Source organism: Pseudonaja textilis, chromosome 4 (genome assembly GCF_049901715.1).
Source record: "Pseudonaja textilis isolate UNSWEBS1 chromosome 4, rPseTex1.2, whole genome shotgun sequence".
NCBI lineage: Eukaryota > Metazoa > Chordata > Lepidosauria > Squamata > Elapidae > Pseudonaja > Pseudonaja textilis.
In genome coordinates, this window is record NC_141993.1 from 34112565 (window position 1) to 34139720 (window position 27156).

Consider the following 27156-nt stretch of genomic DNA (forward strand, 5'->3'; position numbering starts at 1 on the left):
TGAAAAGCACTCAAAGAATCCATTGACAAACCTCTGTATTATCTTTCAATCAGAATAGATCTGGAAGGGACCTTGGAGGTCTTCTAGTCCAACCCCCTGCTCAAGCAGGAGACCCTATACCCGTGATGGCTAATCTATGCCATGCGTGCCATGTCTCAGGGCACGCCAGCCATTGTCTGTTGCTCTTCCAGGAGTGTTGGAAACTGGAAGAGCAGCTCCCAGCACGCACATGTGTGCCAGCCCCTGGTCTTCTGGTTTCTAACGCACATGCGTGCGCAAAGACTAGCTGGCCAGCACGTACATATGTGCGCGTTAGAAACTGGAAAACCAAGTAGCCAGCATGCTTGCGCATGTTGAGAGCTGCTCTTTCAGTTTCTGACATGCACACATTCCCGTTCTGGCACTTGGTGCTGAAAAGGTTAATCATCACTGCCCTATACCATTTCAGATAGATGGCTGTCAGTCTTTTCTTAAAAACCTCCAGTGATGAAGCACCTACAACTTCTGAAGGCAAGCTGTTCAACTGGTTAATTATCCTGTTAGGAAGTTTCTCCTTAATTCCAGATTGTTTCTCTCCTTCATTAGTTTCCATTCCTTTTGGTGCTTTGGAAAATGAATTGGCACCCCCCCTCTTTGTGGCAGCCCCTCAAATATTGGAATACTGTTATCATGTCACCCCCAGTCCTTCTTTTCTCTAGATTGGCCATACCCAACTTCTTGCAACTGTTCTTTATATATTTTTGTCTCCAGGCCTTTGATCATTTTAGTTACTCTTCTTTGCACTTTTCCCAAAATCTCAACATCTTTTTGTAATGTGGTGACCAAAACTGGATGCAATATTCCAGTGTGGTCTTACTAAGGCTTTATAAAATGGTACTAACACTTACTGTATGCAGGTATGTACCTAATGTCACTAGAAATTGAGATCATTACATTGGACTTGACTTTTTAATGAGCTTTGTTTCATCTATAGTCAAAACAGTGCATATGAGAAGAGTGTTTTAATCCCAAATGGAGTATTATTCTTCATGAGCTTCTCATGAATTGCCATTTCTTTTTTGTTGGTTTATATGCCACAGTTGTTTCTCTGCATAAGGTTTCCCCCTCACAGAAAAGATACAAAAGAAATAGAATTCTCCAGAGAACAAATACACAACTCTCTTTCTTTTCAGTGAAAATTAGTGTTTGCATTCTGTCATATAAGTGCTGTTATATAAGGACAACTGAGATAATACAGGCATTATCTAATTAGTTATTCTAGAGAAATCAACAAGATTTCTTGATTTTCTGCTTTGGGCATAAGCACAGTATCATATTATTGACGCTGCTTTTTCTATTGCCTTTCAATTTTGTGTTTCTGCCAAAGACAGAGAAACAGGCAAGAATGGGCAGTTTCCTGCATAAAAGGCAGGCCAGCAGCAGAATGGGGCAACTTGCCCTGGCCAATTTGCTGCGGCCAACTTGCCACAGGACAACTTAACAATTCTATTTAATTATTTAAAATTTAAAAAAATACTTTAATTTTCATTGTTCACATTTCATTCTGTCCGCCCCTTTTGCATCCTTTCTTTGGAGATTCTATTCCACCATTTCTTTGATATTAATAATTCTTGTCCCGCAGTGAGTTGTCCTGTAGCAAATTGGCTGTGGTGCATTGGCTGCACCAAGTTGTCATATTTGGTTAGCAGATCCAGTAGCAAGAAGATCTTAGGATTTCATTGTGGCAAATTTGGGCACTCAACAAAAAATAAAACCTGAACAGAAATCATTAATGTGTTTTCTTGTTCAATGTGAGTATTTTCAAATACACTGATTCCATTTACATGTTCTCTTTGTAGTATATATTTAAAACATATGTATGGTCCTAAAAATGTAATTTGCAAGATCATTAGAACTAATTTATTCTCCAGCAACTGAGGACATATTATGTAAGTATATTGAAGTCCACTGCTTTCTAAGAATTCTGTTGATAATTTTATAGAGGTAGTAAAATAGGCCTCTATAGGAGGGAACTGAATATTAATCAGCAATCAGAGTTTGTCAGTACTATACTGTACGTACTTCCCCTTCCTCATATCATTAAAGCACCATCCCAAACACCTATTTTTAAGTGCAGAAAAATACTTGCTCACTATGTTGGTTGGGCTAAAAACATGATAGAGTGCTTTTTGATCTTTATAACATCTACAAATTCAGTGGTTCAGAAAGATGAATTTCCAATAAGAAGGAATAAGAAGCCTCATCCCATTAAAGAAACATCTGAACCTACTCAGACTACTCTATTTCATGCAATAAAGCAGAAATGATATTTTGATGTAAAATGCTTTGGAAGGAGAAATCTAACAGGAAATGAAGTCATGTTTTGAAAATGCCTTGAGCTTGGTAATGGTAAGAAAGAATGTTCTTATTCAGGCATAGATTATGTTTTTATGGACAAATAGGAATAATACATGATATCTGGCAGGCTTTCCACCTATATTTATACAAATATAGAGATAGACTGAACAAGTATCATGCAAATTTCCCCAGATATTTGGGTCAGAAGGTTAGGCTTGTTCTGCTCCTGTTGAAGGTTTTGTTTTGATGAGTGGGGGTCCTTGTTTGATCCTAGCAAGGAAAAAGTATATTGTTTGTGCTTTTAACCATCCAGAATCATCTATGTGAGATGTGCAGTCATATAATTCAATAAATAAATGTTTTTACTTTTACTTTGAAATTTACTGATTTTTGTATATAATCAAATGGTATGCAAGTATAGTATGATGTAATGGTCATAATAACAAATTTGAAGTGAACATAAATGAGCAAATATGCACAACTCAAAGGTAATTATGCTCATAGTGTAATTAATTGGAAATGTTAAAGATGTACAATATTTTCTTTGAAAATTTTACATCTATCACTAATTATTGATACTTAGAACTAATTAGTAATGATACCACACATAGCCAAAAAGGTCATGCTGATTGCCTGATTAAGTATGCAAATTGCTATTCTTTAGTTTATTATCTTATTTATTGGACACTCAAATGATCCCATATATTTTAAGACACAGAATAATGTCTCTCCTATTATGGAAAATAAGTTATAATTGAAAACTACTTTTTTCCCAGCAGCAAAGAGCAGGATAACAATGTGAAGAAGTATAATATAATGTTCAAGCATTTTTCCTGAGCTTGATTTAAATTTGTCCATTGGGTTGCCAGTAGTATTAATGTTTTTTTCCCCAAATGCAAGTTAATGAACTTAAGAGTTCTGGAACTCTTTGAAGCATATGCATAACAATCCATGATAATATTAAAATGTAGGTTCATAATCATAGGGTCATAATCACACTTATTATGCAACAATATAATTGTAACAGCTACTGATAGAAGCACATGCCATAGTGTTTCATGATTAACATGTTATAATTTGCCCCTCCCTCCACCCACCTACAAGCACCTATTTTTGACAGTACACTGTGTGCACAATTACTAGGCAAGCTGTATTTTGGAAGATTAATTTTATTATTGAACAACTACAATGCTCTCTGTCAATCCAAAATGTTAATAAACCTCAAACCTGAATATTTAAGAAAATAAAAGTGATGTTATGGCTTTCTTAGGAGAATATCTATGTGTGCACAATTATTGGGCAACTATTAGTGTGCAGAATTATTATGCAACTAAATGAAAAATGAAAATTTTCCCATCTCACTCATTTATTTTCATCTGTTAAAGTGAGAATAATAAACAAACAATTCAAAATTTACAAATAAACATTTCTGACAGTTCAAAGAAAAATCAGTGACCAATATAGCCATCCTTCTTTTCAATAATAGTCATAAGCCTTCCATTCATGGAGTCTGTCAGTTTCTTGACCTACTGACGATCAACTTTTTGTGAAGCAGCACAACCACAACCCCACCAGATACTATTCAGAGAAGTGTACTGTTTTCCTTCACCATAAATCTCCCATTTAAAAAGGGCCCACAAGTTCTCAATAGGGTTTAGGCCAGGTAAGGAAGGAGGCCGTGTCATTATTCTTTCATCTTTAAGGCCTTTACTGGCTAGCTGCACAGTGGAGTACTTTGATGCATGCAATGGAGCGTTGTCCTGCATAAAAATCATGGTCTTCTTGAAAGATGCAAACTTTTTCCTGTACCACTGCTTGAAGAAAGTGTATTCTAAAAACTAGCAGGTTTGTGAGTTGATTTTGAGTCCGTCTTCAACCCAAAAAGATCCAACTAGCTCATCTTTCATTATACCAGCCCATACCAGTGGAGCTCTGTGCCTGTTACTGATCCAGGCACAGGCCCATCCATCTGATCCGTCAAGAGTCACTCTCATCTCATCAGTCCATAAAACCTTTGAAAAATCTATATTCAAACATTTCTTGGTCCACTCTTATTGTTTCAACTTATGTGTCTTGTTCAATGGCGGTCAGATTTCAGCCTTCCTTACCTTGGCCATGCCCTGAGAACTGAACAGCTTGTACTTCTGGGCACTCCAGGTAGGTTGCAGTTCTGAAATATGACAGCACTGGAGGATAATGGGTTCCTGGTAGCTTCATGTTTGGTTCTTTTCAAATCTTTGGCAGTTAAGGTGTGTCTTTTTTCTCAGCATGTTTCTTGTGACCCTATTGACTATTTGCAGCAAAACATTTGATGGCTCTGTGATCACCCCCCAATATCATAACAATTTAAAGAGTGCTGCGTCCATCTGAAAGCCTTTGTACAATTTTTTAATTTTCAGAGTCAATTAAATCTCTTTTTTAGCCCATTTTGCCTGAGGAAAAGAAGCTGTCTAATAATTATGCACACTTTGACATAGGTGTTGATATCCTTAGACCACACCTTCTCTCATTACAAAAATACACATCACCTGATATGCTTATGCCATTTAAGCATTCAAGTTCATACAGCTTGGAGGTGGAAAATATGCATTAAAATATGGTCAAAATACTCACTTGTGTAATAATTGTGCATACGGTATACTCCCCAAATGAATATTGACCAAAAAGGAGGCTATGGCATTTCAGACATCACTCTGACTGAGGTTAGAGTATATGTTTTAAAAGTCTGCACCTCGTATCCTTATGTACAAATTTTTATTATCACACATCATTCAGTAGGCTTAAAAGCAACCACGTACAGAGGAACAACATTATCATTCTGAAGAAGAACAACATCACAAAATGGTGAAAGCCTATTAGGGGATGCCTATGTCCCACAGTAGAATTTAAGTACAATTGCTGAGAATTCTCTACATTCCGTCCATCAGATATCCATGAAAAGTAAAACAATAACAAAAGGGAGTGCTCAAGCTGATATGGGAGAAAGGAGCATTCTTCTGTTTTCTTAGACTAAAGTTCTTTCTGTATCTATAAACCAATAATTTTTTCTTGGAGACAAGTGATAATCAAGACAGCCCTGGCACATGTGCAGTACAAAAAAAAAGATTTCTGCATCATTCTCCTCCTCCAAATTAAAAATGAATTACCTTTGAATTTATTGTGAATTAAGGTGGACATAATAGTGAATAATGAAGTGAGACCTAGGAATGTTTGGAACCGTTCAAGACTCTCTCATTCTCCTTACTGAGAAACAATCTAACGCTACTTAGCGGTACAACATACCATCAGAGGTGTCTTCCCATCCTTATCTTTTACGTTCACATCAGCTCCAGCATTTATTAGAAGTGTGGCTACATCTGTTTTTCCTGATAATGTACATAATCTCAATAGTGGAGTCCATTCCAAGCCAGAATCTCTAGAGTCAACCTGTTACAGATATAGAAAATCCAGAACCTCAATGTTATTCTCAATAGCATCTATATTTTGTATTTCCTTTTAAAGTTTGCTTTACACAATCTTGGTCTTTTTGTCTTTAACAACTTTTTCAATCTTTCCTATATTAAACTAATTCAATCTCCTTTTCTCACTATAGCCTGCCTCAAAAACTATTTCTATTTTTTTTTCTCCTGCCACTTGGCATCACTAGTTTTTTTTCCTGCCAGGTGAACAGTCTCATTTTACATTTTACTATCTTTCAGAGTTTATTTCCTGTTCTTCCCACAGATACAGGGCCTACTATTTTGAATCAACTGAATGTTCATTCATTATTTAAAACAAGAATTGACCGACTAACTTTACCATCTTTAGTATATCTTTAATTTTAATACTTATTGTTTTCATTTTCCTTCGTGTGGACAACAGGGGTATCACTACTATCATCTCTAGATTTAAGACCACTTTGTTGATAAAAACAGATTAATAAAAGTAACAATAGTAATAATGGACAAAATGCATGTAATAGTTTTAAAAATGATGTGTATAACAGTTTTAACTTAACTTTAATATAGATTATATAGGACATAATTCAGTGACATATAATATGAATAAATTATATAAAGAGATTCCTTCAGACTGATAATTATTTATCATTATTTACTATTATTATTTCCCAATGGAGAAAGATGAATGCTCTTAAAATTAGTATTATTTCCAGATTAATTTATATTCTGAGAGGAATTCCAGTTTATATATCTAGAAAATATTGTCAAAAAATAAATTATTTGTGTAGAAGATTTTTATGGTATTCTTCAACATTAAATATCTTCACAGGAAATGCAATTATCAATTAATGGAGATTTGGTTTTCTGAACCTGGAGTTATATCATCATGCTAATATGTAGTAAAGTATTAAATACTGAAGTGAACATTTGGTGTTAATTTTCCAATTTGGGCAACTTTGAAGGAGATGTATATGTAAAACTGTATATGCATATGTGTGTGTGTATGTGTGTGTGTGTGTATCATTTGGTTGGCTAGACAATATTAGTATCCAAATATACTAAAACTCATTAATCTCTGGAAACAATTAGGACAAATAGAAAGTTATAGCATGTATGGCTAATAAAGAAGATTTAACTCTTTTTCCCATACCAAATTTATGGGGAAATTAGAAGAAGGAGGGTAATATGGAAAAATTGGATGGAAGTAGAGACATCTGAGATGCTAGAACAACTTCTTAAATTCTTTAAAAGTAAAAAACCATATTAGTTTTTATAATAAATCAATACAATATGCAGATGTTAAGAAATGAGTGGAAAAAAGAATTAGAGACTCCTACATCATCTAGACAACAGGAAAACATCTTAAATTCAATAGCAAGGGTGTCAATGGATCTGAAATTGCAAGTTATACAACAACATAATATTCCGAATTTATTGATCTGTGTTACATTTGTATAGAGAGTGTCAAAAACAGCATTTTGTTGGCGATGTAATAAGGATAATGTTTCTTTAAAACGTATGTTTCTACTATATCCTATACTTACCAAGATTTGGGAGAAAGTAATGGATCACATAAATATGACTGTGTGACAGAAGCTAAAATTTTCAGAGGATACTATTCTTTTGAACTATATACTTAGTACATGGAATTGATAACCGGACAACATAAATGGATTCTTTATATTCTTATTATGGCTAAAAGACTGATATTGCAAAATTGGAAAGATAATCGTATGGCTGCATTTATTCATTGGATTGAAAACCTGATTGCACATGCTAATTATGAACAGATTACCCATAGATTTAGACTTTGTATAGACAAGAATAATGAAATTGCAGGGGACTCATTTATACAGAATATAGTAGATTTAAAAAGATTTCTTGTAATCTTTGAATGTGTGGCATGGATGAAATCTGTGTAATTACATTCTTCAAAGTGCTGCTACTACATTACTGCAAATTACATGATTCTGTAATACAAGTATTAACATTAGATGTTGCAAAATTTTAACACATATGCTAAACATAATTCCAATTATATTTTCTAGCATTATATACATGTAGGATAGTGGAAATGCTAGAAAAAAGATCAGAGGAGTATAATTCTAAATATGCAGACATGACCTGTGAACAAATTAATTCTAAAATAAACCACAATAATTGCAGAGCAGTCAAGTATGGCAGTCCGATGTTAACACTGATATTTTGTTGGAAGAATGGCACCTGCCTTTCCTTAAATGCTACTGAATATCAACAGCTTGTAAAAAATAAGATTCTAAGGCTGAAAATCCTACACACTTGGGGAAAGTATCCAAATTGATATAAGAAAATTGAATTTCTCCTTCTGAAACTAAATCTGAACTCCCACCCCATGCAAAGAAATAAAATATCAGATTGATTTCCTTAATCCTTAATGTTGTAAGGGACATTTGGGAAAGAAATGGTGAACTAAAGTTAGCTCCACTAAAAGTGGAGCCAATAACTGCAGCAGAATGAAAAGACAGTGAGTAGACTATTTCCTTTCTAGACAAGGAAAGGGTTTGAGATTGTTCATAAGTACAATTCCATAGAGTTGCTCCTAGCAAGGAAGCCACAATAGCACCTTCCAGCAGGATTACAACTCTAGGAAATGAGGGAATAATCACCTTTTTGCTGAAACTGTGATTGGTACCTTCAAAAGGACACTTTGTACGCTTCCTTTTCAAATCACTTTTAAAATTGTTAACTGTTTCTCAGCTATTAGAAACCTTTGGATTAGCAAATTTTACAGTACTGGGTATTTTCTTTAATCCTTAGCAAAATAAGTTTAAAATACAGGTTTAAGGACTTAAACATTTTTCTTTTGGAATAAACAGCAAAAGAGTGATTAGAACTTTATTTTGGAAAGATACAAGCAGATTAAGGGTTTAGATGCATATGAAATAAGACTTTGGGATTAATTATAAGAATCTTTCCTATGGGAAAATGCTTTTGTTTTGACTTCTCTTTAAAAAATGATAGAATGAAAGTTTGAATATTAGAAAATAGAAAGAATAAGAAGGAATTAAAGATTATTCAAATTTGACTTTATAATACAGAATGGAGCAAAATATTTTAATATTGGACATACTGAAGGATATTTTTTGAACAATAGACCAATAAATTAATTTTAAGAGTATCTGTCTTTATTATATGTTTAAAGATTTTATGGAAGAGGAAATAGTTTCACTGGACAAGATGGAGACTAATTTGAAAGTGGGTAAAATAACAGACTACAAGAATGATATGGAAAAAAATTATACAGTGGATATACAAATGAAACCAGCTAACATTTTAATAATCAAAAGGACATACAAATTAAAAAAACCCAAGAGTTACATGAATAATTTTCCTATATTTACAAAAGGGATACAATAAAGCTTTGAAGAATTTTGTGAGAAGATAAAAAGAAAACATGAAAAGAAATCAAGCTCTAGGACATTATTTGAAGGGACTAAAGATCAAGATTATTAGAAGTAAAAAGAAATATAAAGTATATTTAATTAAGGTTAAAATAGATATGTTGCTATCTCCCTTTAATGGTTTTTTTTTGTTGATCAGAACTGAATGACAGGCCTTAAGAATTTGTTTGTAGACAAAGATGGGATATGGGAGGAAGAGATCATTTGTATTTTATGAGAAGATAATATGTTATTAAAATTGTTTATACTTGTGATGAAGGGGGAAGTCATTTCGATATATATTTTTCTTTTTCTTTATTATATTCTTATTTTTTCTATTTCTTCTGCATTTTCTACTTTTTTAGTTTGTATTAGTTTTATTTTTAGAATCTAATATTAATTCTATTTTAAAAATCCTTAATGCTGAAATTATTCTTTTTTCAAAAAGGTATACCAGAATGGTTGCAAAATAGCTGACAGAAAAATGATATAAGTTAGTGGAATAATGCTCTCTGTAATACCTGATCTCAAAGATGTTCTTTAAAAAGGCTGGAAGACAAACACTGTTCCATTTTGATCTTTTATCCTAATGATTAGGACAACAATTCTTCCATCTAACTAGCCTTTCATACAAATAAAGGTTTTCCCGAAGTAATAGGAAAGGAAATATAGCAGTCTTAATCCATTTGGAGTTATTGTAATGTATATCACAATCCTAAGCATGTCTTTAAAAAACTAAACATAATTAAGTTTAATGAGGCTTATTTTGAAGTCAGCCTCAGAAAAGATTACAGCCTTAGCCCTAGCAATACTGAGCAGTCATTTATGTAAATAAGTAACTTTGTTAGATAAAGCATCGTTTACATAATTAAATGAATTTTATTTTGTTAACACTGTAACTTTGGCTTCTGAAATATGCCTCACAATATTAAAATTATATATGTAAATGTTCTATCTTAAAATGTATGGGTGGTATCAGTGCCTTGGATCTATGGGTTTTTCTCCTTTTTTTTCTTTATCACAGCCTAGTGTTCTACCATTCCAAAAATATCTGTTAGAGATGGGGAGGGAAGGATCCAAAGACGACTTGGGATCTAGAAGAGAAATGTAGTGGAAAGGCACAATTAGGCAAAAACAACTTGTGGGAGTGAAGAGATTTTCAGGGGACAGAAAGGACAGCACACTGAGAATATATCTGCTGAACAAAACTCTGCATTGGCGACAGGAAGGGCATCCAGCCATTAAAACACTCTGCTAGCTCCATTCAGTTGTCCAGACTCCACCCTGCAAGGGATTATGGGGTCGTTAAATGATGATGATGATGAAGGAGGAGGACAGGAGTTGAAATAGGAAAGCATGCTCTTATATTTTAGTTTTTCTTATTTAATTTCTGTTTATTTTAATAGTTAATGTAATATTTAATGTAATGTAAAGGGAGATGGGAAGGATATAAATTTACCAAATAAATAAATAAATAAATAAATAAATAAATAAATAAATAAATATTTCCACTGCGTGAGCTTCTAGTCATACCAAACCAGATCAACTAATATTTTCCTTGCTAAATTAAAATAAAATGTAAAGGCATCATTTTAATCTTTTTAATCTCTAAGCTTGTTCTTATTTTTCCATATTGATAATAATGATGAACATTAATAAAAGTTGTAACAGTTTTTCCACTAGGAAAATTAATCCAGTAGTATGATACAGTCCATTTACAATAATTAGACTGTTATAAAAGCATCCCTACATAAATACAGATGATCTTCAATTTACAACCATATATTTAGCAACTGTTTGAAGCTACAATGGCTCTGAAAGAGAGTCTTACAATGGATCCTTGCATTTATGGCTGTTGCAGTATCCCCACAGTGATGTGTTCAACAAACAGGCACCTGGCAACCAGCAGATATTTATTGCAGCATCCCAGGGTCACATGATCTCCATTTGCTATTTTCCCATCCAGCTTCCGACAAGCAAAAGCCAGATTCACTTAATAACCATGTGATTCACTTAACAACTGCACTGATTTGTTTAACAACCATGGCAAAAAAAGACTGTAAAATTGGGGATGACTCACCTTATCAAAGCCTTGTTAGCAATCTAAATGCTGGTCCTAACTGTGCTTGTAAGTCAAGGACTATCTGTAATGTATTTTTTACACATGTTATCTATTGATTAGCATTGCTCTTATCTTCTTCAGGATTTCACGCAAAGAAATATGTACATATCAGAAAACACAATGTAAAATGCTGTTTTTGGACAAATATTTCCAATACCTCACAGCCATCCTGGATCATCCAATCAATAACATCACAGTGACCTCCATCCGTAGCCCAATGCATAGCTGTACATCCACCGAAATCCCTGCTTAGCCAGGAAGCTCCATGGGATCTGAGATACTGGACAATATCCAGGTGACCAGCGAAACAAGCTATCATTAAACTGTAAAATAAAAGCATTTATTAAGGCTAAAGCACTCATTTTGAATTGCTGAGAGGTGGAAAATAAATAATTAACCCCTATGTTAGTCTACATACACTTCTAGTTAAATATTAGTTTTCATGGAAGATTTATTCTTTTACATTGTATATTGCTATATTAGATGGTAGAAGTATGAGATGATCTCACCTTTTGTGACTGCAATCCTTTGTTTGGATTTCTGGTGATTATCATCTTGATTCCTTTCTTAGTAAATAGGTAATTAATTTCCTACATCCCAAAATGCCAGATAGCAAGAAATATTTTGTAGCATATAACTTTTTTAAACATTGCTAGAACATCAGGTTCCTTTCACTCTTCACACTAATGTAAGAAAATAATTCTTTCATAGATGGGCATGCAAGAAGGATGTTTATCTTCCTCCTTGACTCAAAGCTTCAGAAACTAAAAACCAAACTTCATTAAAAATGAAAGTTGTTGATTAGGGTTTCTGATGAGGCAAGTGAATTAATGCCCATATTTTTTAATGCTCTGAAGTTTGCCAGGGGTATGTATTACAACTGAAAAGACAACTGGGTGTGACTGTAAAATTCCATTTAGAATAAAGAGAGATCTGGAGATTTGCACTCCAAGCAGCTGGTTTTTAATGAATAGCCAAAACCAATGTTTTTCAGTCACCTGAGCGCATCTAGTTTCTATCTGCTTATTTAAAAAGTAGGTGCAGTCACATATCCAAGTTTCCACACACACGCAACACTGGCTTGCTTCAGGCATTCATACATTTCCAAATCTTGACCAACAAATGCTCTGTCCTACACATTGGTAAAAAAAATCAGTACACCAAATACAAGCTAGGCAGATATGACCTCATTGATGACCCTCACTTTGTCAAGGACCTTGGAGTACTCATGTCAAAAAACCTAAGTGCCAGAGCTCACTGTAACAGCGTTGCCAAAAAGGCACTAAGAGTTGTAAACCTAATATTACGAAGCTTCTCCTCTGGTAATATTGAATTGCTAACTAGGGTATACAAAATCTTTGCTGGACCATACTGGAATACAATTCATCAATCTGGAATCCGCACTGTATATCGGACATTAATACAATTGAGCGAGTCCAGAAGTATTTCACGAGAAGAGTACTACACTCCTCTGCTCACAACAGAATACCCTACACCACCAGGCTTGAAATTTTGGGCTTGGACAACCTTGAACTATGCCGCCTATGGTTGGACTTAAGCGTAGTACATAAAATTATCTGCTACAATGTGCTACCAGTCTATGACTACTTCAATGACAGCTTCAACCGCAACAACACAAGAGCACACAACAGATACAAACTCAATGTAAACCACTCCAAATTTGATTACAGAAAGTACAACTCAGCAACAGAGTGATCAATGCCTGGAATGCACTACCTGACTCTGTTGTTACATCCTCAAACCCCCAATCCTTTAACCTTAAATTATCCACCATTGACCTCACCCCATTCCTAAGAGGTCTGTAAGGGGTGTGCATAAGTGCACCATCGTGCCTACCATCCCTGTCCTATTGTCCCCATTTATCCATACCTATTTCCTGTATTCTTACTCATGTTTATTCTTATACCTATCATCTTGTAAGCAATTGACAAATTAAATAAATAATAAATAAATAAAATTAAATAAATAAATTTCCACAGAATTGTATGTACATAGGCACTCAAACAATGTTGCGTTGCCTGGCTAATAGAACCAAACCTTGATGTTTTTCTAGGACATGCTGGTATCCAGAGGCAACTTTACCCCACTCAATCTTTGGACCTTATAAAAGTAAATGCTAAGACAGAGTGGGGTAAGGGGCATGCACAGCAGGAAAGGTAAGCACAAATGGCCTACAGATAAGGAAGTGGAGGTGATGTCAGCAGACTGAATTAAAATCCCTTTGCCAAGATAATGGTGCTCACCATGGCTTATGGTCCTGGCATCTGAATTAAAGTCCTCTTGTCTGCTTGCAAGAGGTGATGTAACCTCCTGCAAGCAGGCAAAACGATTTTAATTCAACTGCCAGGATCACAACCCACCGTGAGCAGCATTATCCTGGTGGAGGCTTTATCTAGTGCTTAGAGCTTTGCCTGCAGCTTGGGAGCAAATCGAAAAAGAGCAACCACATTGAAATAGTACCTCATTTCAACTATAGGTGAACCTCAAGTTGCACCTGCAATGGAGCCTGTCCATTAGGATCAAAAATTGGGACAACATGAACTGTCTCAAGCAACGACCACCAACTCTGCTCTCCCCAATGCATTCGTTAAGTGGAGCTCAGAATTGGGGGAGATCCTGGGTAGCCAAATGCAGGCACAAGCCCACCTGCTTTAGGCCTTCCCCACCCCATGCTCCATTTCCGCCACTGCAAAGCTGTCTTGCCAGTGAGAAACAATGGAAAGGAAAACGCTGGGCTCACCCACTTTTCCTAATTCTGCCCCTACTCTCCCTTCTGCCAAGATACACTGCCTTTATCGGGCGAAAGAAGGACCAGTTCCTAACATTTTAGAGCCTCCCAATGGCCGATCAGCTAGCCATTGATTGGAAGGATGCAAAACTTTCATGCTTCCAGCTAGGCTTTGGAAAGCTGGCCCCTGCATAAAAGGCAGCAACTTCAGGATGAGCTTCCCAAACCTTTCTCATACTTAATCCCCTCCCCCAGAAAACCACATTTCTTCAATAAACCAGACAAGCAAATCTGGGAGCAATGGACTTGTTGATCTATTCCACCTCACCCTCACGTTCAAATTAAGTTCTAAAACTAAATTCTCCACCTCTGCTCTCAAATCTCTATTCCAGGAAGAAGAGTAGAGGAATGGAAGCAAGGAGAGAAAAAAAATATTTATGCAGTTTTTCCCTTGCACTGGAGGAAAATAACTTCATCTCCAAAAGTTAGCCAATCACTGTAAAAACATGTGCAACAAAATGGAGGACGCTAGGCCTTTACAAACTTTAGCTGTTCACCTGGTTGCCTGTAGAGTCCATCAGTTTAAAGGCTAGACTATAGGTTATTCTCTACAGCTCTGGGGAAAAACTGCAGAAAGATTATCTTTCCAACTATGTACTGTATCAGCAATTTCAAAAGGAGGATAAAAGTTAATTAAGCAGGTTTATTACACAGTCCAAAATCAAGACGCATATATCAAGTCTTCAGTCTTAAGTCTTCTGACTTGAAAGAGGTCTATATATTCCCTCATATGTACAATATTATTAATGCTCTTTTTGTGAAGGCTGTTAAGTATTTTAGAGAAGGATGGTCTAGTGGTTAAAGTGCTGGTCTAGGCACCAGAAGATTTAGGAATGAAAGTCATCTGGGTAACTTTGGGCTAGTCACTCACTCTCAGCCCAACTCACTTCACGGGGCTGTTGTGGGGAAAATAGGAGAAGGAAGGATTGAATTAGAGAACGGCCTTGAATTATTTATACACAAAATAAAGTCTGGATGAAAATCAAATGCATAAAATAAACAAGAAATTCTCTTTTGACAATAGAAGTGATTTGATTAATAAAAAGAACAAAGCTGTTTGACACAAAATTACTTTTTCAAAGATTTAAAAAAATAAAGTCAGTTGCTTAATCCTGCAGTTGAGAAACTGGACAATATAATTGTCTTGATTTCAGACAATGATCTTAACATTGATTTCAGTTAAATTAGATCAATATGATCATACTGAAGTAAGTACTTTGTAAAGCTGGTTTCCATTATAATTTTTACAAGTGAATAAACAATACATTTTTAGTTGAATGAGATCATTAATACAGTAGGACACATTCTTCATATACGTGTGATTTTTTTCATGAAATTCAGAATTAAATGACTATATTTTCATCACTTTTCAGGAACTTTGTTTTGTATATCTCTAATTACATGTTATCTGCTTAAGTATTTATATACATCAGATTGGCACTAGATCATAAGTAAATATTACTTTACCTAATATCTAATAATGAAAAATAAAAATAGTTATATACAATGCCATAAAACGCTACCTGATATTTATATTTGTTTACTTAAGATACATTTTCATTTGCCAAGTAGATTTATCTAGAATTAAGGCACCATGAAGGATTATATGCTTCTCTCCCTCAAGAGTGAATGAACTCAATGCAATTTGTTCTACCTATATTGTCCATTGCAATATTAATGCATTAGTACTAAACATTTATATATTATTGGTACTAAGACTGTGCAAAGCTTTCAAAGAAGATGCTTCACAATATGTATCTACAAAGCACCTCCTTTCAAATAATTAGCAGACAGGCTCAGGCTGACTTTGCATGCTGGGGCACATATAGCCTGTTGCAGGAAAGATAATGAATGAAGTGGTAATGTATGTACACACATGCTGAGATAGCTCTGAACAACTTCTGAAGTAGCTGAGTGAGCTTGGAAAGATGCTGCAGCTTTTATGACCCCCAAAGAAGTATTTTGTAGTATTTCCCTGCATTGTAAAATACTTTTTCCAGTTTACATAGCCTAATTGATATTCTCAATTATTTAACTACTTCTTTCAAACAAATACATATATTTAATGTAATCTTATATATACCTATCTTTTCCACTGGTATTTTTCAGGTTCACATCTGCTCCATTTTCTACCAAAACCTGTACAAGGCTAGATATAAAAGAGTAGCTTCATATTATTTCTATATTTACCTTATATTGTTTTCATAACTAGCTTCCTTCCATAGTTTGTAAAAATACATTTCAGATTTAGATGCCAATTTTAGAGTCATTTAGTAAGAAGTGGATGAAATTAAAAATAACTTTCAATCTCAATTTTATAAACACTCTGTTTTATAAGCTAACAATATTATTTAGAAGCCATTGCAACCATAGGTTCAATGTATTTTAACCTATAATTGATTAAATAATATGGAGCAAAAAAGGGCAGCTGATTTTCAATGTACAGTACAATAAAATACTGTAATATAGAACAATTGCTAATTATATTACAATGACATAATGATTAAAATCAGAAGACTGAAAAGGGGTACTTAGGACTATCATTCTAGTGGTATACTAGTGATAATACTTTTATTTGATAGTTGTTTATATCCAAGCACAGTGACAATATATTTAAAAAATTAACACCCATAAATGAGAGCAATGTATCTGACAGCATAGGTGGGCATATCTTCTATAATTCAAACTGATATTTAATATTTGAACTTCAATAATTGAATAGCACAGCCTGCCCTGTGGGTTCACAGCTATAGAATATGTGATCAAGAGTAGCAATATTACTCTATATACTCAGAGTTACATATATTTCATATAAAAGTCAAAAAGTTACATCTTAATTACTGAATACTTATAACTATGACTAAGGAAAAATTAACATAATATTATGGAGAGTGATGGGAAAGAACTGGTAAGTCTTTTGGAGTTAAATCTTCAAGTGCATCACCATACAGTCATTCTGTTTTGAAAACATTATGTTCATATAGTTCTAAAAAGACATTAATAATGAGGATCTAAACAAATGCTAAAATACAAATCTAAGAATACTCAGGTGAAATATATAAGAAAGATAATGCCATACCTTGTATATCCTTTTTGTGAAGCAACCATCAATGCTGAAAGTCCTAGTTTATTGAGTGTATTTACTACAGTTTGCCTTTTAAGGGGAAAAAAATCATTATCCACAGTTTTTCATTCATCTCATTTCTGAATAATATTTTGTAATGTTATTGCACTTTTTAACCATAAAAATAATATTAAAAAATAAAAATAGTATTAATCATTTCAATAGTTTTGTATAACTGCCATAGGACCTCAAGAGGATCCTGTTGTACTGTTGTGGAACTGGTCACAATTTGTTGTGGGAGAAAATTGAAGTAGGGAGTATAATATTAATTTGAACTGATGGAAAGACTAGATAGAGGTTTAAGTAAAATATGTTGATATTTATTTATTTAGTGTATGGCATATCATATATGGACTTGTCTAATTAATATATATATATATATATATATATACATACATACATACGCATATATATATACACATATATATATACATATACACATACACACACACACACACATATATATATATATATATATAAAACCTAGATTAGTAGAGCACAATAAATTATAAATAAGGATCTATGTTCAAATATCAATGTCTAAACAGCTAACCATTGAAGTGCAGCACCATTTATATTAAAAATATCAGAGACTGGACCAGTGTATATCCTCAGCTTACAGCCGGTCATGATGTGATCTACAGTTTGATGTGGGACTCCATAGTCACACTGAGGTGAGGATATTGTGTCCTATTTATGCAGAGAATCCTGGCAAATGCCTTGTGAGGTGCGAATCCTATTCAGGATTGTCCATAGCTGATATGATAGTTTAAAGCCTGGCACTATCTTTGTGTGTGTGCGTGTGTGTGTGAAAGACATAATTTATATGTCTTTCTATGTCTGGGAGTTCAGCAATCCATTTGGTTTTCTACTGGGAATTGATGTTAAATTTGATGGGCACACGTTATGCGAATTCCAGTGGGGGCTTCCTGGATTTGAGACTTCCAGCTGATAAATGAGGAAGGTCGGCATGCACCATTAGGATTGAGTTGTTCATAATTTTCTGTTTTCTCTCACTAGTTATTCTTGCCCCCATAAAGCTGGCAGTTTTATATGGCTTATAACAGGAAGCTAGCAAGTCAGAGTGGTTTTAATACATCCACTTATAATTCTCATGGTGGTATAACTTTACTAGTATGGCAGCTGTTAAGCCATATAGGGGCACAATATTCTGCTGCGAAGTAGACCAACCTGAGTGCTGATGACTTGAGGGTGGCAGCTGAAACTCTCCATTTAGTTCCACAATTTCTGGAGTATGTTGCTCCTAGTATTGATTTTGGCAGCCAAATTCTTTAAATGTATCTTATAATGAGCATTAAATGTATCTTGTACTGAGCCATGGTGGCACAGTGGTTAGAGTACAGTACTGCAGGTTACTTCTGCTGACTGCCAGCCAACTGCAATTTGGCAGTTCAAATCTCTCCAATCCTCCAAAGTTGGGTAAAATGAGGACCCAAATTGTTGGGGGCAATATGCTGACTCTGTAAACCACTTTGAGAGGGTCGTAAAGCTCTGTGAAGCAGTATATAAGTCTAAATGCTATTTATATTATAGAAGAGAATCTGGTCCAATGTTACTCAAGGTAATTTAGATGGGGATTGCATGGGAGTAAGCTGTTTAAGTAGACCATCAGGGCTTCATAGGTTAGTTTGTTGTTAAGGTGGAAGCACATAGATACCGTTTTGCTGGTGCTAGGAGTAAGCCTCCAGTCAGAGAAGAATTTTCCTAAGATTTTAAGATCTTTGGACAGGTGGCTATTTGCCATCTCCATGTGTTTTTCTTGTACTGCTATGGCAAAATCATCTAGTACATAAAAGCAGTTCAGCACTTAATTTGGTCGATATCACCAATAAAGGTAAATTTTCAACAGTTCTTTCTGAAACAGCATATGGCTGGGTGGACTATTGCTGAGCTTTGGTTGCTCTGTAAGTTATGCCTCAGGATTCATGCCTTGATCCACATGGTTAGACTACTATAATATGCTCTACATGGGTCTGTCTTTGGAAGTATCTCTGAACCTACATTGGTACAAAATGTGGTAACAGGCTTCTTATAAAACAACCTCTACTAGAGTAGAATTACATCTGTTCTCCTTTGGCTGCTGGCTAGCTTCCAGACTAGTTCAAAATCCTAGTAATTGCTTTTAAACTTTTCACTGGCTGCATTGGCTTATATCAGGCAACCAAGTTATAATATGAACACTTAAAGGGACAGCCCTTACCACGCTTCTCTTCTGCAAGGTCTGTGAGGTATAGGCCTTTTCAGTGTGGGACTTAATTTTTTGGAACATCTTACCTTCCTAAGTAAGGCTAGGTTCCCCTTTCTTGTATTTATAAAGCAAATGAAAACTTGTGTTATTATAGTCAGCATTCAGCTCCTTTGGCTTTTGAGTATTTAATTTCAAATTGTATTTGTATGCACTTTATATTATGGTTTTAATTGTGTATACCAGTTATGTTGTTTGCCATGCTAGTTTATTGAGGCAGCTTATATACACAGTAAATAGAAAATAAGTACATATATAGAGAACATAAATTGCTATCCAGTGATACCCAAAAGTTCTATATAAGATGCTGATCTGCGGGGGAGACCAGCATCTCAAGACCAATCAATACAGTTTAGATTTGCTCAATAAATACTATTATCTAAATGGTTGCAGTAGGTACAACAACAGCTTTAATGAAAGAAAAAGCTTAGAATCTGGTCAGTCTGGTTTCTTCTGTCATCATATCTCTGTGACATATTACTTTTTAATTTCATTCTAAGAGTTCAGAGATAAATGTTGAAATGTAAACCCTTTCAATATAGTCTAATATTTCAACATATTTATCACTATTTGTGAAGTACTTTCAGAACTGTCAGAACAGTATTTTGCTCCCATTTATGATTAACTAATCATTTATGATTAATCAATGACTAATAATTATGACTAACCCCATTCATGATTAACCAGAAGCTTTTAATCTGATGCAAAAGGTAGTTCTAATCAACAAAAGTCTGATGGACAAAATTAGATTCCAACAGAATGTATGCAGGAATTTGTATATTCTTGGTACCTAATAACTTTAGCTCCAAAACTATGTGCTGTGGTACCCTGGGTTACTGCATCAAATTCACAGGAGCATCTAGATATCTGGATATTTGCAGGGCACAGTGAAAAAATTATTGAGATATTAAGGCTGCAATATATCAAGAAGCTTGGAAAGCTCTGAACTAAGTTACTGATTAGTTTTCTGATCACAATGACATATTATTCAGAGGGTACCAAATGTTGAACAAGGATCTCCAAATGTGCCTAAAGGTTAAGAATTTGCTTTCTTGAATTTATACTGAAATGTGGAAAATCTAGAGCACATGTAGAAAATCTTTACCCTTCAGGCACTGTTAAATAGGTGGTCATCAACTTCAGTTAAAACCTCAAATTCTGAAGATGCTAGGAATTGCAGCATCTGGAGGACCCCGATTTCTACTTCTGATCTATATAGTAATCACTACTATATATTTTTCAATTCCATGTGCAGCCAGAAATGAAGCCATTCCCTGTTGGGTTTTTTTAAGAATTAGCTCTATCTGTTCTTGCTCCATTCTTCTCCCTACTACTACATCAATTTTGTCATTGCAGTTACTCATTTGTCATTCTACTAGTCCAAGAGTATAAAATATATAATAATGATGATGATGATGATGATGATAAGATGAAGAAGGAGAAGGAGAAGGAGAAGAAGAAGAAGAATGTACATATAACAGAATAAAATATATGACAAGTCTCCTTATTCAAGAACAATCTGGCATATATTTTAGTCACAAAAGCTATTAGACTGAAGGATCTATGATTGTTAGGATCCTCTTCATTTCCTTTTCAGTATATTCAGTGGGAATTACAACTGCCATCTTCCATCAATTTAGGATATGGTGGTTATTATTTATACAAGTAAGTAAACCTCCTGAGAGAGGAGCCCACCAATCTGGGTATCTTTTAAAAAGACTGGAGAGTGAAAAGGTCTTATGAGAGGCTTTGCTGCTTTTCAGACTTTTATGATAGATGTAGTCTTGTTTTCTAAAACTGGTGGCCAATGAGGTCTATCATCTATTGTGCTAAATCATTATTTAGTAACTATTTCTCAACAGGTTCCAAGAGAGCAAGCAAGTAATGATAATAATTTTGCTTCTCCTCAGTTGATTCAAATACAAATATCTCTGTTTTTCAGAAGTGCAACCACTAAATGCCGAAATATTTTCAAATTATGAATGGGACCCCACTCTAAATTTCTTTCCAAATAATGGCCACTATTGTTCAGCAGACAACAAAAACAAAGCACAGATAGATCTTAGCAACATACTGTCTTCCTTCATGCCATGAGAGTGAATGACAGACAGCATTGTATGTATTAACACTTATGCAGGCTGCTTCTCTCAGCCTAATGCTACAATTATCTTTGAATTTTTCTTTAAAACATCCACCATGATGAACAGTGGTACAGAATTGGCTATTCAAGATCTGTGAAATCCCCTCTACTTCCCCTATTAAATTGCAGTGCCTATGATAACTTTTTCTCCCACACTAGAAGATATATAAGATCTTTTTGATATTCTCCCGAGAGTGCTGCTACGTTCCAATTTTCTTCTCATCTCTATACTCTTTCAGAAAACTGATCAATGATTTAAGAGGCTTATAGCCGGGGGTGGGATAGAACAATTGGTTCGGTGAGTGTGTGCTTTGCACGTGCTTGCAGCGTTTGAAAACTGCCCATTTTCAGCTCTAATACTTACCTTCTATTGCAGCCCCGGTGAGTAAAACAGCTGAGGCGCAGCAATCCACTGTGCCACACGAATCAGCTGAGCTGCAAATAAAGGACAGACTAGGGCAGGGGCAGGTGGGTGGGGCCAAATGATATCTGAAACTACCAGTTTGAATTCCGTCCCTGATTATAGTACTCTGGATCAAGTTTGTCCTATTTCTGTTCCATATGACATTCCTTTCCTATGCACTATATAGCTTCCAACTCTATCATTACACACATTTAAAATGTTCAGAGGAAATCCAGCTTCATCTCTTAATACATACAGGTTGTATGCTCTATTGGCATCTCTGTACTGGCTGAGAAGCAATATAGACTACTAATCTCTTATACAGGTGAAACTCGAAAAATTAGAATACCATGCAAAAGTTCATTTATTTCAGTAATGCAACTTAAAAGGTGAATCTAATATATGAGATAGACTCATTACATGCAAAGCAAGATAGTTCAAGCTGTGCTGTGTCATAATTGAGATGATTATGGCTTACAGCTCACAAAAACCCCAAATCCACAATCTCACAATATTCTAATTTTTCGTGTTTCACCTGTAGTAGTCTAATCATTAGCTGCACCATGCTGAAATTGGGAATCCTGAATCTTGCATTTGTAGATGAGCCTGACACCCATTGTATCGTTTTATATTGTTGCTCTATAGGGGGAATCTCTTTCTTAGCAGCACACATTACTGATGATGCATTGTCTTTGATTACCTGTAACATTGCTGGATCCAAGCCAATGTTATGAGAAAGTTCCATTATACAAATCATATATATTCAATTGGTATGACACAATGATAACTCATGTTAGAAATTTGTTATTAGGTTTAAAATAAATGTGGTACAATATTTAGAAGCTTATTCAATTTTCATTATTTTCTTTAATTAGCTATCACATCTCTGTGTGTGTGTGTATCCTTTCTTACCTTCCTTGAAGAATATGAATAACATCCTCTAAATCATTTCTGCTTACAGCACGGTGGAGCTGTTCTCCACTCATTGGTTCACCTAAAGAAAAGAAAGGTAGTTTATATGTGTGTGTGTGTGTGTGTGTGTGTGTTTGTGTTTGTCAATGATTAAAAATCTCGAATATAATTTATTAACATTCATGTGTTTCAATATAGCATTTGGATATCTTTAAAAGTCCCTGTTTTATTGACAAAGGAATTGTTTAAAAGATTACCTCAAAGACTTCTACTAGAAAATGTAAGACCATTATTCTGAAATTATGAGCTAGAAAAATCCCTAGCCCAAATTTCATCTCATGAGATGCGTAAGAACTTTAGGTAATAAACAGTAAAGGCTCTCTCAAATATAGACAGACTCTGGAGATTTACATAAATAGAACTCTTCAGTTTTCCTGACAATACAACAGAAGTGGTTTTCTAATGCTATCTTTTGGATTGTTTTCGATTTCCAGTTCAAGCCCTCAACATCTCTATTTGCTAATGAACTTCCATCAGGTTCAACACTATTTAAAAGCAAAGTTAGTCAAGTGTTTAAGTAATCAGGTTTTTTTTCTGCCATCTTAACTATCTACAATGTGGAGAAATTAATAATAGAGTTGTTGTATGTTCACAAAAGCACTGGACAGTTAAAATTTTAAAAATATTTAAATTGTCTTTTATTATGCTGCAATGCACCTTTATTCTAGTCAGGCTATGGGGTCTCATCAATCCAGGTAGGTAGGCTTTACAGATAGAAATATGGCTCCAATTTGTTAACATGGGGTTCCTTATGAGACAGATAGCAAAGAGTGCACTTTGAAACTGACAAAAATCGTATGGTTATCTGGACAAGCTAATATGGCTGGAAAAATAGCTTATTCACATTAAGCTGCCTGACCTAGTATGAAGAGACTGAGTAGGAACAGGGCCTGAAACCAGAAGGCACCCAATCAGGACAGTATGGAGCACTCGAAACAAGAGGTTACAAAAGAGTCAAAACACTATATTTGTTCATTTATTTACTGAAGAAAATGATCTAATGCTACATATTTGTGTGTAGAAAAATATGCAAACCTCTAGAACCATTAGTACATTTGAAAGAGAAATGGGAGTCAGGTGTTTCAATCAATGGGAAGATAATCTGATGTGAATGTGGGAGCTTCTCATTTAAAGAATTCTGGGTATTCACTATTGAAGTCTGAATTTTACCACACAGGTTATAGAAGTGTGTCATAGCTCAAACAAATGGAATTTCTGAAAACAGTTGTGGAAAGGTTACAAACTATTTCCAAAAAGTTTGGGGTCCATCAGTCCAATGTTAGGCAGATTAGCTGGGGAATGGAAGGATTTTTGTTAGCATTTTGAAGATGGGTTCTTGAGAGTGTTGAAGCCCCTTGGGGGTTTATCTATGCCCTCAGGATTAACCTGAATTGGAATGCAAATGGTTGTGGAATCTTCTTGGAACTGCTGAACAGAGAGGAGCGACCAATTAACATTTTTGATTACGGAGGGCTAAATGTTTGAATAATATGAAATAAATAAAGACAAAGACCAAATAATAATAAGGAATGGCAAATACAAAATAAGTCTAAAATATAGCCCTAAAAGGAATGCTTAAATGAGAGCAGTACTATATCTTTATTTTAATGAATGAGTTTCTGCTTTCCTTCCAAAGCTGTTTTCATTTTGCATATATTTCTAAATTGTTTGCTTAACATTTTATTAACATATTGTGACCTTACTTGTTGTAGTTACACAAATAGGTGAACTATAAACAGATTCTCCTTTAGGATCTGTGACTTTAAGTCGAAATCTATACGTTGTTCTAGGTTCAAGACCTTCCACAACATGCTGTCGGGCATATCCCCTAAAAAGGAAGTAATTTAGTTTTTTAATTACTTTCTACAATTTTAGACAATAATTCATATTTAAAGGTACAAATTTGAACAATATATTAGCATCTCTAATACTTAATACCTGTAAATGTCAATGCTACGGAAAGAAAAATTCATTTTGTGGGTAAAAGTGAATCCATTTTTAAAAATACATACTATTTTTCTTTATTATGCATCAATGAACTATCTGCATATTCATATGTGTGTGTGTCCATCCAATGTTATCATGTGATGACTGCAAAACAGATGCAGAATAAACCCATTCTTGCATAAATATTTAAAATATGCAGATGTAAAAAAACAACATCAGAGATGCAAGAACTGAACATCTTTGAAAACAAGAGTCAGAATATCTGCAGAAGTGTCATCAGATATACATTTACAACATATTTTCAAGGATGAAAAGACAAGGCTGATTATTCTAATGGTGTGCACTAGGATTAGACCAAGACACCAGAATACCACCAAAACTGCCATGTACTACTGCTTCATTTAATAAAAATCTTTATAAAACTGTTTCCCAGACCTTTCAGAATAATTTAAAATTTAAAATACTGTTGATGGTGTAAGATGGCTAGTTTGATAAATGATGTAAAAGGGAATACTGAAACAGTCTAATTCTGCCACCTAGTGAAAAATTCCAAAGAATCTTCCAAAAAAAACCCAACCTATTGTAATTTAAAACAAAGCAAGTAACAGCAGTTAGGGTACCACCGATAGGCAAAATAACTCCATACCCTCTCTCTTTTCTCCTGTATGATAAATTTCCAAGTGTAGAAAATAGTTGATATAAAGAAACATGAAAATTGCCTCTAGATTCATTATATCAATTTAACTGTGAAATATTTGTTCCTCAAATTTAATCAAACTACAGAGAAACAAAAGGAACAGAACCAGTGAAGGTCTGCTGAAGCAATTTTGAAAAGATATCATTATCTATCCATATGTTTAAAATGAATGATGCTTTTATGTGAAGTCATGAGAAGAGCAACTTCAAAGGGGAATGTGTATTCTCTTCTAAGTTAACCCATAATGCAAAAGGCTAGCTCTGAAATTAAGATTCTACTTATCTCATTGACTATCTAGAAATCTTAGTGTTTGCAACCATGATTTCTATAGTATGCTGATATTGTTTATGTACTGTTTACCTGCTGCATAACAATCTCTTCCCAGCCCAAATAATCTTTGGGATGGTAGTGAACTATTCAAGATTTATTATCCTGGAAATCTTCAACATCTACTCTGAAACATTTGTTTGTTTTGTTCTTTTAAATTTTGCTGGTCATTGACCAAATAAATATTGATTGATTGAAATAATCTGACCATATACCTGAAGGATTTGAATAATTTTCTGAATGGGCTTGGGGAATTTTTCATCTGATCAGTCAGTGATACTGTTCAAACTCTGGCTGATCTGTGGAATAGAGAGATGGTCCAGATGGTTGATACAATAACTTCTATATATCTTTCCTTTAAGCAGGGCTACATCAGCAACTTGATTTTCTAGGGAACTAATGAAGGTAGAGAGTGATAGTCTAAGTGGAGGATCTCAAAGATGGATCAATTTGGCCACTAATTTGGAATCTACATATTGTAAGAGTCATCTGAATTCATACTCAATAGTAGCAAATGCAGCAAAAAGGATTTATTTATCTGCCTCCATTGTATTGCACCAAATGCAATGACAGTAATTTACCATATTCTGAAACATGTTCTCTGATTAGTGTAAACAGGAGGTTGGAACAGTCAGAACAATTTTCACCTTTCTTTGTGTATATATATGACACGGTGGCTGAGCCTGTTGATTAGAAAAGTTGGCAATTCGAATCCCTAGCACCGTGTAATGGAGTGAGCTTCTGTTATTTGTCCCAGCTTCTGCCAACCTAGCAGTTCGAAAGCATGTAAAAATGCAAGTAGAAAAATAGGGACCACTTTGGTGGGAAGTTGTTCTGTGCGCCTTCGGCATTTAGTCACAAATTTGGTCTTAACTGTTAATTGATTTTAATTATATTGATAGTACTGTCATTTTTTAATATTTTGTATTAAGTTGTTTTAAGCTATCTACAGTTGTTATGTAGGTGAAAATATTGGGTGTCTATGAACAGATAGACAAACAGTACAATGCTGTAAGAACTTGGTTATATCAAAATAAGAAAGTAAGTAAAAGAGAAGATTGCACATTCCCATGCAATAAACCCCTTGGTAGTATTTGATCCATCTGTTATTACATTTCATTTCAAATATTCCACTGAGCTACATAAAAATAGT

General features: G+C 34.6%; 1 protein-coding gene across 4 annotated transcripts in view; it reads right to left on the reverse strand.

Moving 5' to 3' along the window:
- FANK1 (fibronectin type III and ankyrin repeat domains 1) overlaps positions 1–27156 on the reverse strand; it is a 58903-nt gene that overhangs the window by 23401 nt on the left and 8346 nt on the right. For 3 of the 4 annotated variants that reach the window (XR_015743460.1, XM_026704980.2, XM_087932549.1), the window contains exons 3-8: positions 24736–24860; positions 22973–23054; positions 17207–17281; positions 16211–16276; positions 11476–11641; positions 5620–5763 (exon numbers count right to left, since the gene is read on the reverse strand). Coding sequence is in view for 2 of the 4 variants with exons in the window: in XM_026704980.2 (XP_026560765.2) it covers positions 5620–5763; positions 11476–11641; positions 16211–16276; positions 17207–17281; positions 22973–23054; positions 24736–24860 (658 nt within the window). In the remaining 2 variants the exon portion in view is untranslated. The remainder of the gene's footprint in view (positions 1–5619; positions 5764–11475; positions 11642–16210; positions 16277–17206; positions 17282–22972; positions 23055–24735; positions 24861–27156) is intronic. The other variant, XR_015743461.1, reaches the window with a different exon arrangement.